We start from the raw sequence: 17,057 nt of genomic DNA on the forward strand, positions 1-17,057 counted from the left end.
TCAGAGAACAGATTGGTGGTTGCCGGAAGTGAAGGTGGGGGGTGAGGGAAATGGGTGAAGAGGAACAAAAAAGTACAAAAGGTACTTGCAGTTATAAGATAGATAGGTCCTGGGGATATAATGAAGAACACAGTGACTACAGTTAGCAATGCTGTAGCACATATTTGACAGTTGCTAAGAGAGTAGATGATAAAAGTTCGTATCACAAGAAAAAAAATTGTAACTGTGTGGTGATGGATGTTAACTAAACTTACTGTGATGAACGTTTTGCTATATATATATATATATATATATATATATATATATACACACACACATACATACATCAAATCATTACGTTGTACACCTTAAAATAATACAATGTTACATGAAAATTATATCTCAATGAAACTAGGAACAAAAGAGAGAGATAATGTTAGAAACAGCCTGAACATTAAATGACTTATATGCTAGCTGTGTGACCGTGGCTTCTAACAACCTCAGTTTTATAATCTATAAAACTATGATAATATCTGTTGTAATGAAAATTAAAATATGTAACGTGTCTTAGCACAACTTTTGGCACATAGCAAACACTCAAAAGTTAGCTCCCTTCTCCCCCTTTAGCCTCTTCCATGGCAAACCCTGGCAACTTACATTTTTTGACCTATTGTAGAGTTTTCCTGAAAGAGCAAATCAACGTCTATGTCAAAGTTGCAAGTGGTGATGCACCAAGTCATTCCTCCTACTACCTGCAAGACACAAAGAAAATACCTGTTTTCTCTTCCTGGTTTGGGGAGAGGGGAAATGGAAGGTAGGAAAAAATATAAGTAGTTTTTATACAATCAGTGACCCTACAAAATTATTTATCTTTAGAGAGAGAGTATATGTGCCCTTCTGACTTCATCCACTACAATTCATCTAAAATAGCACCACTCGATAAAACTTTCCGCAGTGATGGAAAATGTGTCTGTACTGTCCAATACAGTAGCTACCAGCCACATGTGGCTACTGAGCACTTGAAACGTGGCTAGTGTGACTGAGAAGCTGACTTATATTACGAAATGGACGTATCATTCATAGGTCCTCTTTATACTGAGGGAGACGGACATTAATTCTCAGCCAAGAGAAGTCTTACTCGAGTTTCAGGTAAGTGCCAGATTCCAGAGGAATTATGTGTTTTACAGACCAGACAGGTGAGTAGCAAGGCTGACATTTGTGGTTCATTACTTAATTTCCATATATATATTTTTCACATATCTAAAGGAGAGGAGAATCTCTGGTCTACTTTTCTCATAGGATTTCTCAGAGATGCAAATGAGACTAAGGCTAAAAAAACACTTTGAAACAAAACAAAATCCTCTTCAGACACGCCTTGATGTTAGAAAAAACAATAGTGACTCTCATCTCTGGCTGTATTTTAGACACATGTGAGATGCCTATTAAATACAGATTCCAGGGGTGCCTGGGTGGCGCAGTCGGTTAAGCGTCCGACTTCAGCCAGGTCACGATCTCGCGGTCCGTGAGTTCGAGCCCCGCGTCGGGCTCTGGGCTGATGGCTCGGAGCCTGGAGCCTGTTTCCGATTCTGTGTCTCCCTCTCTCTCTGCCCCTCCCCCGTTCATGCTCTGTCTCTCTCTGTCCCAAAAATAAATAAACGTTGAAAAAAAAAATTAAAAAAAAAATAAATAAATAAATACAGATTCCAGGGGCACCTGGGTGGCTCAGTCGGTTAAGTGTCTGACTTCAGCTCAGGTAATGATCTCGCAGTTTGTGAGTTCAAGCCCCGCATTGGACTCTGTGCTAACAGCTCAGGGCCTGGAGCCTGCTTCAGATTCTGTGTCTCCCTCTCTCTCTGCTCCTCCCCTGCTCATGCTCTGTCTCTCTCTCTCCTTCAAAAATAAATAAAAACATTTAAAAAAAATACAGATTCCAGGCCCCAGATCAGATCTAAGCAAAATATCAAAGGGTGAGGCCTCAATGTCTGTATTATGAAACAGTCCACAGTGATTGTTATGTAGAGCCGGGCCTGTGGCCCACTGGAGCACTCAACACTTTCTTCCATCAGGAAACTGTCCTGTCCTGCTCTGGCTGATCTGCAAGCTTCATTTCTGTGCACAGTTGGCTGCTGCCTTTGCTGCAACATGCCACTTATTCTATGTATGTTGCTTTACTTGTTTCCCTTTCCTATTCTATAGAAGCTGGGCTCTCTGAGTACAGGGCCTTGGTCTTATCTCTGTGCCCTCAACACTCATTACTATGCCTTGTGCATAATAATTCTTCTAGGTTCTGCTGAATTAACACACTTCATCCCACAGTGACTTCTCCCTCCTCCAAACTCAGAATTGACCATCTTTAGAAAAGCTGGCAATTGTCTGTGAGCACACTGACCTAGGACAGCTCCTTACTAGCTCAGATTATTTTATCTTACGTAAGCTTTATCTCTTCACTCAAACTGTAAGTTCTTTAAAAGGAGGAACTATTTCTGATGCCTCTTTGCACTTCCCAAAGGTCTGTACACAGAAAAGGAATTCAAGGCATACCTACTGATACATTTGTGTTTTCTTTTAATAGGAAATTGGAACACTTCCAGTAACGAACCTGAATGAGAGAGAAGCACTGGAGAAAGTAAAAACACAATCTCTTCCTCTTTTCCCTGTGCTTGTAAACCATGCCATCCCAACAAAAATCAGCCTAAGGGTCAGGAAGCTTTCCTCTTACCTTGTCAAAAGGTGACAAGCCTTTAATTCTTGCCCTGAAATACCCAGCTGCAACCAAGAGCTCCAGAATTTCAGTTAGCTTGACATTTTGTTCTTCATCTTCTCTTGTTTCTACCTAAAACAAAAGGTAAAAGACAGGCTCATAAAAGCTACCTTAGGATAAAGGAACACCAGGCATATCTCCCGATGCCACAATTTAATTGCCAAGGTGCAAGTGACATTGCCTGTATCACTGTGTTCATGCGGAAGCATGGGGACACAAGGCTGCCAGAGTCACAAAGAACAGAGTCCTTGGGCCTCAATGAGCTGTGTTGACCGTCACAGGTGGGGCAGGGGGTGGGGGAAGACACACACAGGCAGTACAGATTATTCATCGGATGGGGAAGGAATCCAGGGAAAGGAAGATGATAGCACGGTACCTCCTGGTTCAGTAACACAAGGTTTACTTCACAGGCTCCCAACTAAATTATAAACTCCTTACAGACAAAACAAGGTTTTGTTTTGTTTGTTTGTTTTAACTTTTTGTGCATCTTGGTCCCAGAAGCAACTTACAAATGGGGCTAGAACCAAGAAGGGAGTTTAAACACGTTATCTCTCTCTTCAATCGTCTTTTTGATCTCTAAGGTAAATTAAGAAAGGCTTTCAACTTGGATACATGAAAGGATGCTGACTACCGCATAACGGGATTGCCTTAAAAATAATAAATTCACCTAATATATTTAAATAGGGAACTGATTTAAATTTTTTAAATTATAGCCTACTTTCACTCCTAGGTGTTGACCTACAACTAAAAAGCATCTAAATATTCTAGTAGTACTGCCTCCATCTACTTCTATGAACTGTACCTTCCCTCTCTTCCATGACTGCGGAACATAAAAAACCACTTCTCTACATAAAACATGAGCAACGTATAGCTGGTTCAAATTCTGGCACCCACCTCTGACTCCTCCCTCACCCAACAATGTCTGTGCAACCTTCCTTTACCCTGCGTGTCACAGCCATCCTCCCCTCCCTTTTATTTACACTTCATGCCAGGACTACTGCAGCTGCCTCAACTATCTCAATCTTTCTGCTCTTAATCTGTTTTCCTCACTCCTTCCTAAATCACAGCTTTCACATCATCCCTTCTTAGCTCATCCCCCAGCCCTTATCATTAATGCATCACACACTGTCTGTAAGATAAACTCCAAAGTTCCTGGTTGGCTATTCAGATCTTTGGCTGCAACCTATAGTTTTAGCTTCATCCTTTACCTCCCTCCAAAACAATCCAGTCATGGCTCTGGCCAAGCTCAAGCATGGCTCATTCCCATTTCTTCACTGTTCCACCCCTTCCCTTCTCCTGATACTCTCTAACCACCCAGAAACCATCTTCAAATTCCAGCTCTTATTCGACGCCAACCCTGACAAATGCAGCCTGAAATGGTCACTCCTCTGCATTTCTATTTCATTTATAGTTCATGCCACTCATACAATTAAGTATCAACCTCTTCTGAGTAAAACGTCTGGTGTTAATGTACAAGCCTGTCTTTCGAAATGGGCTATTAGCTGGATTAGGAGAGGATCCATATATTATTCAGTCATGTTCACACCTCTTCTGAAGTAACATTAGGCTCAAAGGACAATTAAATATGGAATGACGTGCTCGATCATTACATAAAGTGCATGACCTATGCCAGCCATGGATTAACGAAATGTTTTCATAGTCATGACACTGATAATGGAAATTCAAGTTTATTTTGAAGTACAAATTGCCAGGAGAGAGAGCTCACATATTAACATATAGTTGAACAAAGAATTATTAAAGTGATTGACAATCTCTTGCAATATGGGGTGTGACAGTGACAGCCTCGTGCCACTGCTCGTTTTACTTCTTAATCTCAAACCACCCTGGCCCAGCCTATTCAAGCGTTACCCTAATTCTTAGTGGACATGCAAAAATAAAGTAATATTAATTATTCACTCAGTCTCTTCCTTTGCAAAACATCTGGGATAGTTAAGCAACATCTATAAATAGGGAGACTCCAAGAAAAGAGAAGAGCAATATGGTTTACAAAGATGGAGTAGAAAAGAAAAATGGGATGACAGAAGTATTTTCTTATAGCTTCTAGGATGTAAAACAGGAACCCTTCATTTGTTCAATCTTCACTTATCATGAAAACACTTCCAAGAAGAGGACAATTCATCCCAGGAGGGTCATTCCTTCCTCAACTTGTACCTAACGAGAACCTGCTGGCCAACCCCATGGCAGATGCATGGCCCATAGCTTTTATCTACTCACCCCCAGAATGGAGAAGTATATACATTTTTGCGAAATAACCTATGCAATAACTTTCTGGCACAAGACACTGAATGGAGAATGTTAATTAAGACTCCGCATTCAATTCACAGATCAACACTGAAACAATATGGAAAAGGGCCACTGACTAACACACAGCGACTCAAAGAATACCCTCTTTTGAGGGTGTAAAAAGCCATCAGATTGGTTGATACACTCACCATTAAAAAACTAAAATTCTGATAAAGATGAATGACTGTGAGCTCTTAAACCAGGCACACTAAATTTTCAATTGCCCTGTACTATAGTTCATGTAAGCTGGAAGGCAAGCCCAAGTCTAGCTATCTTCCCATCCTTCACAAACCTACAGTAAAAGGTTTAGAAAATTGAATTTAAGGAATTAACTGGATTAGTGACAGTTTAATGACACAGACTATCCATATTCATATGTACTGGTCTTTGAACTAAATGATAATAATTTGATTATATTTACCCTGTATGCCTCCTAATTGCCAAGAGCTGTCTTAGGCTCCTGGAAAACTAACAAGTCAGACCCAGCCTCTTGGCAGTCAGAGAAGGGTTAAACAAAGGACACAGAGGACCAGGTTGCTTTTTATTTTAGAAAGACCCCCATTTGTAGTACTGCAGGACACTGAAACGGAGGGATTCAAGGTAGAACCTGAGAAACCAGAAAGGAGTCTACAGCAAAAGACCAGGCAAAAACTTGATGAGAGCCTAGAATAAAGAAGTAACAAAAAAGAAACATCAAATATCACAATACAGTTCTCATCTTGGCAAATCCCCTCCCCCTTCCATCAATGTAATTTGCACATAAGGTTTTACCTAGTACAGTTCTGACAACATGACATTTCTTAGGTTTTCCTAAGATTACAACAAAATGGATTTATCCACTGGGAGCACACACTGCCAGGTAAGTCTGTTCTTCCAGCACTATATTATATCCCCAGCTTTTATGCATGGAACAGCGATCCCTCAATTAGTGGGTACCGTACGTATGAGATGAAAGAACTGAGGATTGGCAGGGAGTAGGGTGGGTGGGGGGGCACGCAGAGAAGCAAGATTGGCCACAGGCAGCTGTGATGTCCTCCTGTCAAGTGCCTGCTTCAGAACCTTAGGAGGGGGACAGAGGTTCAGTGTGGATTTCATTTCTTGAGTCTCGTAAACTAGACTAGTTTTGGAGGAAATCAGCTGGAAGAGAAGACACTGGCAAACCGCCTCGCTAAATGACACTTGCAGCCTAAAGGAAATGCACGTTCCTTTTAATCGCAGACAACGTGGAAATCCGGAAACCACTGACTGCCCTGTCCCTCAGGAGCGACTGAGTATTTAATAACAAACACCTCTGTAAGGCAAGGTGCCCGCTATGCTCTGGAGAAGCAGCCACGCTTCCGCCAGGCGCTCGGCCCGACCACACGGCCCCACTGGACAGCGCGTCGCCTCCCGCACACCGCCCAGCGCGCGCACTGCTTCCAAACTTCTGCTGCCCGGGTCTGGCGCGGGGTGGGTAGGGCGGCATTCCCTGCACACACCAAGGCGGGTAAGGACGGCCGTGGGGTCCCCGCGGGCCCCGTGAGGCGGCGGCAGGCGCCACAAGGTCACCGCCCTTTGCACAACCCGAGCCCGGACGGTCCCAGCGCGCGTCTCGTGACTCCAGGGCGCAGCAGCCCCGGGCCTCGAGGCGAGCCCTGCAGCGCCAGGGGTCGGGGCACACTGCCCGGGAGAGCGGGAGAGGCGGAACCCCGAGCCCCACGGCGCCTGGGGCTGCGTGGAGCTAGGTACTGGGCTGGGAAAGACCGCCTCCGTCCCGGGGGACCCAGGAGCGGCTGAAGTTTGTCCCCGCCCCTGCCCAGGCTGAGGGACCTGCTCGGCCCCCCGGCGCACAGGGCCAGCGCTCCCCGCCGGGGACACACCTGAGGAAGGGGGCGGGGCGCCCCAAACGCTGCCCGGGCCCACTCAGCCGGCCGCTCGGTGGGCTCGGCCCTCTCCCACGAACCCGGACTGTCAGGGAGAGGGGGGTCCTTACCTCCGGGAGACCCTGGCCCTCCGGCCCCTTCGGCAACCCCATGGTCCTGTGACAGACGTGCGGCGGCAGCAGAGCCCGCAAAGCGTCCGGAGGAAGCTGTCCCCGACCGCCAAGCTGCTACCGGGGTGGAGGCAAAGCGGGAACTTCCTCTGCCGCCGCCACCGCCGCTGCCGCCGCCGCCGGCCGGGAGCGCGGCGGCCCCGCGGAGCATGCGCACTGGGACGCGAGCACATCGCGACTGCGCCTGCGTGAGGGCCACCCCTGGCAAGGCCGAACCGCGGGGGGGCGCTGGAGCTGCTGTCCTGCCGGGCTTCGGGACCAGTGTTCCGCAGGTGCTTCGCGCCGGGCTCCGCAGTTTTCTCCGAGGTGCATTACAGGGTCGATTCCTCCATCTCGGGGAATTTTTGCACTGGGCTCCCTCTCTGCTTTTCACATGCGTTGGATGCCCCAAATCGGGGTTCTGTCCGCTCGCTCCGCGAGCGGGACTTCGGAAGCCCCCTCAATTCTCGTGTGGAATTCCAGCATGAATGCGTTTGGGAATTCCGGACACCGGACCAGTACTAGCTGAATCGGGGTGTCCCCTGATTTAAGCGCACTCGGGCAAACTTCTCGCTATATATATACGGACGAGGGAACGGAGCCCCCAAGGAAGGCTTCTGCATGCCCGCTGACTCCCAGGGTTCCAGCTAGTGCATCTTGTTTTCCAGGAAACCTGGTTTGGGATAATATCCCTACACTCCCAACATACCCAGTTCTGGGTCTCCCTTGGGGAAAAGTCATCTCAAAGTGTAACTCCGGTTTTGATGTCATTTTAGTTGCCACATCACTTACATGATGCACCCTTTTTGTGTCCCAGAAGATGGCAGTTATATAAAAGGTTGTCTCCTGGGCCACAAGCCGCCCCCCCCCCACCCCTCCGCACTTTACGCACTTGCTTCATGATGGCTTCTCCAGTATTTATTTATTTATTTATTTATTTATTTATTTATTTATCGGGGATGAAGAAGGTGACATGTGAAAACTTGCTGTAGAAGAGATCATTCCTTCTGGGGGAGGAGGGAAGAGTGGGAGATGTGAAACTAGACCCTTGAGATTAAGAGTTTTGTGTGTGTGTGTGTGTGTGTGTGTGTGTGTGTGTGTGTTTCCTCTCCGCATACCTAACATCTTAAAAAGTAGAAACAGTACTCAGTAAATGTTTTTCCTTGAAGAAATTCTGTGGGCTTTTTGTACTTTTTCCTTGATGTTTGTCCTGACAGAATAAACTACCATCTGAAAGGCCCTAAGAAGGGCCATTTCCTTCTTAAATGCAGTTGGCAAATACTTGTAACAAAGCTGTGTGCCACGCCCCGCCCCCCCCAAGTATGAGAAATTTGAATGTGCAAATTAAGGCGTTGAGATGGGAACTCTCCTAGAGTTATGTGACATCTTGCACTTATCCATTGGGAAGCCAATGAAACTCAGTCTTTAGGCCTCCCATTCTCAACTTACCAAATGTATTTAGTTTTATAATTTAAAAATCATCCTTCCTCCAGATGGTATAGGATGAAGGGGAATGATGGGTAATTTGTGGCCACTGTTAAATGACTAGAAAGTACTGATGCCTAGGGACAAGTAGCAGAATCTCATATAGCAGGCAAGCCTAAATAGCTGTATATAAAGTAGTTCAGGGAATAGGGTCTGGAGAATAATAGAACTCAGGTAGGCCACACACAAGTTCCCTGTTGGAAATGCTTTTGCAATGTTTAAATAAACATGAGCAGCTAACTTTCCCAGTTTTACTGTCTGTGTAGGGTGACAGTAGCAGAGTTGGGCTGGCATTATGCCTTTTTTTTTCTTTTTTTTAAAGATCCCAGGAAAACAGCCATGGCAGCAGTCAAGAAAGCTTGGGCTTCCCATGTTTGAGAGAGGAACCCCAGCGCAGCTTTGGAGCGGACCTTGAACAGACAATGTCGGAGAAGGAATTTTGTGAGTATTTGCTCCAGTAAATGTATCTCTCTCCCTCCCCTGGCTCAGGATACCCATACACATATTTTGTCTCTCTAGTGGGATCTTTGGGGATTAGGAATCATTCTCTCTTCTGCACATCCAGTACAGAGCTGTGTGACGTTTTGTAAGTGCAGGATTCTCAGGAACCTCAAAATACCTTCCTTTTTTGGGTAAAAGGGTGCCATAGCAAAAGAGTTTTCTGTTAGGCTCACCTTTATCCTAAATGAAGTTTTCTGTAAAGCCTGAATCATCCTGTTCTCATTTCTCCCAGCCCTTCCAACTCTGGGCACTTGCTGTGACCAAGAAGGAGAATCATGAAGTCTTGAAACAGGAAGGGATCTTAAAGGCATCTAGTGACACTATGGGTGTTGAGGTCACACAGACGTTAGTGGCAATGCTGAGACCAGTGCCCCAAATTCCTGATTCACAATGTATTTTTATTCATCTATCAAGCATTCATCCATCCAACAAACAGTACTGAGTTCCTTCTATGTCAATGGCTCTCAAATTTGGCTGCACATTGGAATTATGTGGGGAATTTTATTTTTTTAAATTATTTATTTATGGTTAAAAAAATTAAAAAAAAATGGGGCACCTGGGTGGCTTGATCGGTTAAGCGTCCGACTTTGGTTCAGGTCATGATCTCATGGTCTGTGAGTTCGAGCCCCGCATCGGGCTCTGTGCTGACAGCTCAGAGCCTGGAGCCTGTTTCAGATTCTGTGTCTCCCTCTCTCTCTGCCCCTCCCCGTTCATGCTCTGTCTCTCTCTGTCTCAAAAATAAATAAACGTTAAAAAAATAAAAAAATTATTTATTTATGTAATATAACTTGTCAAGTTAGCTAACATACAGTGTAGGCAGTGTGTTCTTGGCTTCGGGAATAGATTTCATGTGGAGAGTTTTAAAAGTTCCTGGGTTCCACCCCCAGAGATTCTGATTTAACTGGTCTGGGGAGACACAGGAATATTGGCATTTTTTCCCTTGGAGTATATTGTTTTACATGCAGCATGGTAGTGAACAGTGACTTCATTATTGTTGTTTCTTTGTAGATCACAAAATTTAAGATGAACTAAGAGTCTTTAAGTTAAATGAGTTCTCTCTGAAAATTCTTAATCGTATGCTGATCTGTTCTCAAGCAGTAAAATTTTTACAACATGCCATCCTATATTTAGCATATTGAGGCAAGACTGGTGCAGACAAAACTAACCCCCCTCTGTGTCTGGATGCAACCCAGCACACACACACACACACACACACACACACACACACAGGAATGAGTTTTAGCTCATTTCCCCCAACAAATGATAGTTTTATTAATGGATCCCAACAATCCCCATAATTTTCACAACCATACTCCCTTAGCGACATTAGAAGGCTTTGACAAGGATCCAGCTACCCAACAACGAATAAGCCTGCCGGAGAACACCTGCCATAGTCTGTATCTCCTGTAGAAAATGATCTCTCACATTTCCTCGGAAAAGTGATTTAACAAACAGTTTTTATTGAGGAGGGGCAGACTTTTTAAAATGTTTAAATGTTTAAAATTTCACAGGGGATCCCAGTGAGCCGCCAATTTGAGAGCCAGTCTTCTCCGTGCCAGAGAACAGTTCCTGGTGCTGGAGACACTGCCGTCAGCGAGCCGGACAAGGCAGTTACAACCAGAAATGAAACGTGTCACTTAATATGTTAATATTGGCTACATAAGTGCTCTTCAGGGAAAAAAAAAAGCAAAAGACAAAAAGACACCCAAAACAGACAAACAAAAAACCCAGCATAATGAATGTGATTGGGAGTAGCTGGAGTCGGAGGCTCTCCTAGACAGGGGGGTCAGGATAGGACTCTCAGGAACCCTTTGAAGGGAGATCTGAATCTCAAGAAGGCGCCATGGAAAGATCTCAGGGAAAAACATTCCAGGCGGAAGGAGCATCTGGGGTCCCCTAGTCCAAGACCCACTGTCACCCCTCTCACCTTGCTTGCTGCCAGACAAGCTGACTGGTAAGGGCTTCTTCAGCAGAGCCTCGTATGTGGGCACCTATGGTGTGAGGGTCCGCGGTGTGGGTCCTGGGGGGTAGAGTCTCAGGAGTCATTTGGCAAAATGTACCAAGAACTTAAAAAATATCCTTGGATGGGATGCTTCCACTTTTAGGGCTTATGTACAAAGACCTTCATGACAGTGTCACTGATGAGAGGAAACCCTGGAAACCATGTCAGTAGCCCATGAAAAGGAATGGTTAGATACGTTTCAATGTGCCCATTTTGTGTAACATCATGTTGCCGGGGGGGAAAAATATTCACTGTAGCAGGCCGTGCAAGAAGGGGGTGAGAGACGAAGCTATGTAAATATGAACAATGTCTGGCCTGGCCTGTCAAAAAATCCATAAAACATGTAAAAGGCAAACTGGAAAAATATTCATTACCTGTGACAAGAGTTCTTACAAATGAGGAAGGAAAATTTAATACAAAAATGAGCAAAAGAGGGGCACCTGGGTGGCTTAATCGGTTAAGCGTCTGACTTCAAAAGAATAGTATAATGTAACATAAAATAAAATAAATTTTTTAAATGAGCAAAAGACTTGAAGAGAGAATTTTTTAAAAATTTATTTTAAATAAAAATTATTTATTTTGAGAGACAGAGAGCAGGAGAGGGGCAGAGAGAGAGAGAGGGAGAGAGAGAATCCCAAGGAGCCTCTGCAATGTCCGTGCAGAGCCTGATGCAGGGCTTGATCTCACGAACCGTGAGATCATGACCTGAGCCAAAATCAGGAGTCAGATGCTTATCCGACTGAGCCACCCAGGTGCCCCCAAGGAGAGAATTTCTAAAAGAAATTGTCCCTAAACGCATGAAAAAAAATTCTCAGCCTCACATTAAAAAGTTAAAATGAGGTACCTTTGCGTGGAAGTAATAATTACTGTTTAAAGGACATCAATGCCATAGCACTCCTTAGTTGTTAAGTACGTTTTTACAAAGGTGCTAGAGGGTGATCTGGCAAAGTTAATTTTCCCCCAAAGCTCCATTGAGCGCATACTGTGTGCCAGGCACTGGGAAGCAATATCAATGGGGGTGGCAGGAGTGACTGGGCACCCAGGGGGCATTTGGAATTTTCACAGTGAGTGGAAAGTATCACCAACATTTAGCACCCAGCTGTTAGGGATGTCACGTGTCCTGCACTGACTTTGAGTCATAAGAATTGCTTTGGCCACAGGAATATGGGAAGCTTTGAGATTGTGTCAGTTCTGGGCTGAGGTGCTAAGAACCTTTCCATATTTCCATCACTCTCTTATCTCCTTCCACCCATCATGAGAACGTATCCAGGCAGCCATTGCTTCCTCTGCCCGGGCCCCCGACTGAGAAATAGACAGGAGAGAAAGGAGGGGACCTGAAACCCCAGCCCAACTAAGTCCATGAGCAGGATATTAATGTTTGTTCTGAGCACTGAGATTTGGAGGCTGTTTGCTAACTATGGTCATTATGGCATAACCTGACTAGTATACCGTAAGAGGAAGAATCGTCCCCCCAAATGCCGTGCGCCCTCCCTCTGCTCCCCTGCAACCCTCTGCGTGGCAAACACTGAATACAGAAAATGAACCAAGAGGAGTTGTGGAGTGAACATGCACCGTCAACAAATAATCAGATCAATAATTATATGCTTGCATGTTGAAGTGAGTGCTCTTAAGGGCAAGTTGAAAGGTGGGATGAAAAAGGGGAGTAGGAGGTACGATTTTGAGTGAGAAGTCAGTGAAAGTTTCTCCAAGGACAGATGGTAGAGACCTGGAGTTGAGTAAGAGTTAGATACGGAGTAGGGAAAGGCATTTCAGGCTGAGGGAACCTGAACGCCCCAGCAGAGGAGCTCCACATACCTGAGGGGCTGGAGCACAGATGGCTTAAGGCAATTGATGATGCTGTGCGGCCCAGACCAGGCAGGACCTGCTGGACCATCAGAAGGGGTTTGGATCTCACTGAAGCACCATGAGAGCAATCAGATGGCTTAAAGAAAAATTGTTTGGTAAACATGTTAGCCCTAACTCTGGAATCAATTCAGCCCTTGGCCTATAGAAAGGGACTTTGAGTTTCAAATGTCCCCAGTGGCAAGATTGCTCATGTAAAACTCCTACTACCCTTCCTGTTATGAGGACTTAGTAAACAGCCACAACCAAAAATCCAACACTTACAGTGTCTGGAAATGGAAGAAAAGGAAACCATTCACTCAGGAAATTAACTGCTAAATAAACTACATTTATATAACATTACCCTAGGAATTACAGTTTAGTCAAGCTTCCTTGGGAAACTAAATGAGAAAAAATCCAAAATTACTTTAGAAGAGAAAACCGAGAACGCTCTTTTTCTGGATCAATAGGAGAGACTTCTTAAGTAGCAATGAACACACATTATGCTTTCATTATCTTGAAATCAAATAAGATGAAAATAATTTACTCAAAAGATTCACACATATATTGTAGATTTCTAAAATCTACAATTTCTAAGACCCTTCATGTGTCTTGATAAAGACAAAAATTACTGTCATGTTTCTGGATTATTTTACTGGACTTGTTAACAACACCAAAAATACTCTAATTACTCTACCTACAAAAAGACTAACACAGAAGTCATTAATGTATGAAATTGCAGTGAAATAATCTGAAATTGTAAAACATCACCCTAAAAATTATAATTCTAACAAGTGTTTATTTGAACCATTATATCATCACTTTATAGCTAGGAAAGAGACAAAGAAATCTGAATTACATTGATAGAGAAAAAAAATCTTGTGGCCGTTCATTGTAAGTGGGATCAACTTGGAAGGTGACTCACTTCTGGTTTGGGGTTGTGTGGACAGAGGATCAAATCCAGTGCTTGGAATAGTAATGTTTCTTGTTGCTAGCAGAGGATGTGATGGGCCAGCAAAGACCCTCAGTTGAGAGAACTCCTGAGAGATTCTTCCTTACTTTCCAGAACCGGGGGAAGGATAGAGGGTCATCTTCGCAAGAACTGCACATGAGATCAAGGAGATGTGCACGAAACTGCCCGTAGCAAGCATGGTTTAAGATAGAAAAGTACTTAATATGACCTAAATATTCATCAGAAGAATGGATATATGATTTGTGATATCTCCATGCAGTGGATTAGTATATAGTAGTGAAAATCATCTAGAGTTATATGTTTGAATATAACATAACTATGGAAAATGTAAAGTTAAGTTTTTAAGAAAACAGCATTCATAATGATTTCCTAAGTTTACAAACACTCAAAATAATATTATTCAATGCTTATATATACAGAAATGTGTGAGAAAAGTATGAAGGTATGCATGAGAATTATACTCATGATTGTGGTTTTCACTAGGGAGGATGGAAAGGGAGCAGGAGCAGAAAGGAGGACCAAAGAGCATCAATTCTATCTGTAATGTTTTATTTCTTGGGGAAAGGAGATATGAGGCACATGTGGTATAATGCCAATATTTGATAAAGCATATGATAAATAGATGGGTAGTTATTACTTTATTCTTATTTTCTGCGTATTTAAATTCATTGTAATCAAAACATACTAAAAATGACCTAAATAAAGACAGCCATTAAAGTGAATTAGAGGCAAGAGAGAGGGGACAGAGGACGTAGACTCCTCTTTTTTTTTATTTTTTTTAACGTTTATTTACTTTTGAGCTAGAAAGAGACAGAGCATGAACGGGGGAGGGGCAGAGAGAGAGGGAGACACAGAATCAGAAGCAGGCTCCAGGCTCCAAGCCATCAGCCCAGAGCCCGACGTGGGGCTCGAACCCACGGACCGCGAGATCGTGACCTGAGCCGAAGTCGGACGCCCAACCGACTCGACTGAGCCACCCAGGCGCCCCTGTAGACTCCTCTTTGGAGAAGCTTGATGATGATAGGAAGATGGTTAGCGGTAGCATGATTGATGGAGGATTTGTTTCTTTAGCTTTCTTTCAAGATGGCAAAGACTTAAGTATCATTCATTACATTACAAGGAAGAATCCAGTCAAGGGGGGGAAAAGAAGTAGAAAACATAGACTTGAGCCTTAGAACCTTAGCTCTTAAAATTCTCCATCAAAAAAAAAAATTTTCCCCCATAGATTGTCATCTCCTCCAGGAAGAGCTGTATGTGTTCTATTTATCTGTATGCTTAGAGCTTGCTTCGAACAAATGCACCATGAACAGATGAGTGGATGGATGCATGGATGCAGAGATGGACAGATGATGGATGGATGGGTGAACGAATGAAAAGGTGTAGTGTGGTGATATTAGCATAATGTGTTTATCAGAGTGGCCACCAGGTGGCAGATGTGACAGGCAATGATTATCCTTTCAGAGAAAGGAGTTCAAATGGCAGCCACAAGTTATAATTTTTTTTTAATTAACTTGCATAAAGTGGAATATACTCAATATTTAAGTGAAAATTTGAGATCATCCTGCTATTTGTTGACTTCTCACTTTGGATATCAATAGGTCCTTAGTCTTTCCTGGAAAAGGAGCTCTTGGTGCAAAAAACGTATGTTGTATTGACTTGTGGTTAAAAGAGACTGAACACACGTGCTCATCTTTTCTTTCTTTTGAAACCCAAGTAAAATGATGGCAAAATTATGATTCTACAAGGACCAAGAGAATAGAAAGGGAGACGAAAATGCTATTGTAATCAGTTTATTAAATGGGTTATACTTGATAAGGTGCAAGCAGGGAACAACCTGGTTTTCTTCCCATTCATCTTCTTTAAAGTCGTTCTGCTAGATTTCCTTTCACCCACACCTGGATGATAGCTTATGCAGATTCTAAGCCTCTTATGGATACTTCTGTAGATTAAAAGAGTCTCCTATTTTAGGAGATTTTATTAAAGAGTCCTGCCAAATCTAATCTTCAATCTTTCATGCAATTGACGTCTTCTCCCCTTTCCTAGCTTGGATCTGACCTTGAATTCTGCAAAATGTAAGTAGAGGTTCATGGTCTATACTTTTATCTTTCACCCCTGTTCTTCCCCCAGTTACTAACTGATGCCTCTGTCCCTCCCATTAGGAGAGACAAGGAAAACTGTATTTGACTGGGCTGTTTGTATTTGGCATTGATGCCTCTGTGTGGCAGGTTCCCCAAGACTGACCCTTTATCGGGGGGTGCTCTTACGAGATTTTTTGCCCACTGCCTTGGGGGGCCTTTGGCCTTGCTCTGTTCTTCCCACACGTCACTGGGTGAACCACCATGTACCTGGCATCTCATGATATTCCCTTAATTGTCCTTACACATCCCCCCAGTACAAGCTCATTCTGTTGGTGTAGAACTCTTGGGTGGGATCTTTTCAAGGTCAGTCTTTCTTTACTGATTTCTTACTTAGTTCTGGGGAAAACTCATGAATCTCTGTCTAATCTAATTATGGAAGTTTAGGTCATTCCCACTCTGGTCCCTTCTTTGTTCTATACAGACATCTCCAGGAGGCAGCCTCAGGTAAGTAGAAGGCACTAATCTCCCTGCCCCCACCCACCTGGCTCCCCAAGAGTATGGGTCTAATTCTCTCAAGGACACTGTTTTCCCCACCCTTTGTTCAGGTTGCAACATAGAGTAGGTCCACAGGCTTCTGCAGCTCAGCAGAAGCTGGCGGGGGGTGGGGGGGGCGGTGAGACGTTGGTCTCTATCCATGACAGGTTATTCCGGGATCTTGAATATGTTCATGACCCTTGCTTGGCCTAAGGGGTGAAAAGAAACACCTACCTTAAATGTTCCCACCTCCACATGTAGCGCTTCAAAAAAAAGAAAATCCCCACTCCAAAGAGTCTCCAGCCTTATTTGTTTGTTTGCTCATTTATTTATTTGTTTGTTTATTTATTTATTTATTATTTTCACATCTGTGATACAGACAGGAGGTGGGCTAATGGACTTGTTTTATTGTAATATAGCAAATCCTATATGAATGGTCTGGTATCTTCCTTTGGAGTGCGTTTCATACTAGACTTTAAGCCTCTGCCAAAACTCCAAATTTATTTTTACAAATCTCATTTAACAGCCTTGTGTACAATGATTACATAATTATCATTATAGACAATTCCAGATTATAACTAGATAAC

The 17,057-nt window shown here is 43.7% G+C and overlaps 1 protein-coding gene across 1 annotated transcript in view; it reads right to left on the minus strand.

Annotated features, from left to right (window-relative positions):
- CCDC93 (coiled-coil domain containing 93) overlaps positions 1-7,159 on the minus strand; it is a 92,928-nt gene extending 85,769 nt beyond the window's left edge. Inside the window, exons 1-3 of the mRNA XM_047082888.1 lie at positions 7,017-7,159; positions 2,699-2,812; positions 637-731 (exon numbers count right to left, since the gene is read on the minus strand). Coding sequence (XP_046938844.1) covers positions 637-731; positions 2,699-2,812; positions 7,017-7,058 — 251 coding nt within the window. The 5' untranslated portion in view covers positions 7,059-7,159. The remainder of the gene's footprint in view (positions 1-636; positions 732-2,698; positions 2,813-7,016) is intronic.
- Between the last annotated feature and the right edge of the window lie 9,898 nt (positions 7,160-17,057).

The sequence above is a fragment of the Lynx rufus genome, unplaced genomic scaffold (assembly GCF_022079265.1).
Source record: "Lynx rufus isolate CCGP_SWC_20201006 ecotype Redwood Valley unplaced genomic scaffold, mLynRuf1.p SCAF_2, whole genome shotgun sequence".
Classification (NCBI taxonomy): Eukaryota; Metazoa; Chordata; class Mammalia; order Carnivora; family Felidae; genus Lynx; species Lynx rufus.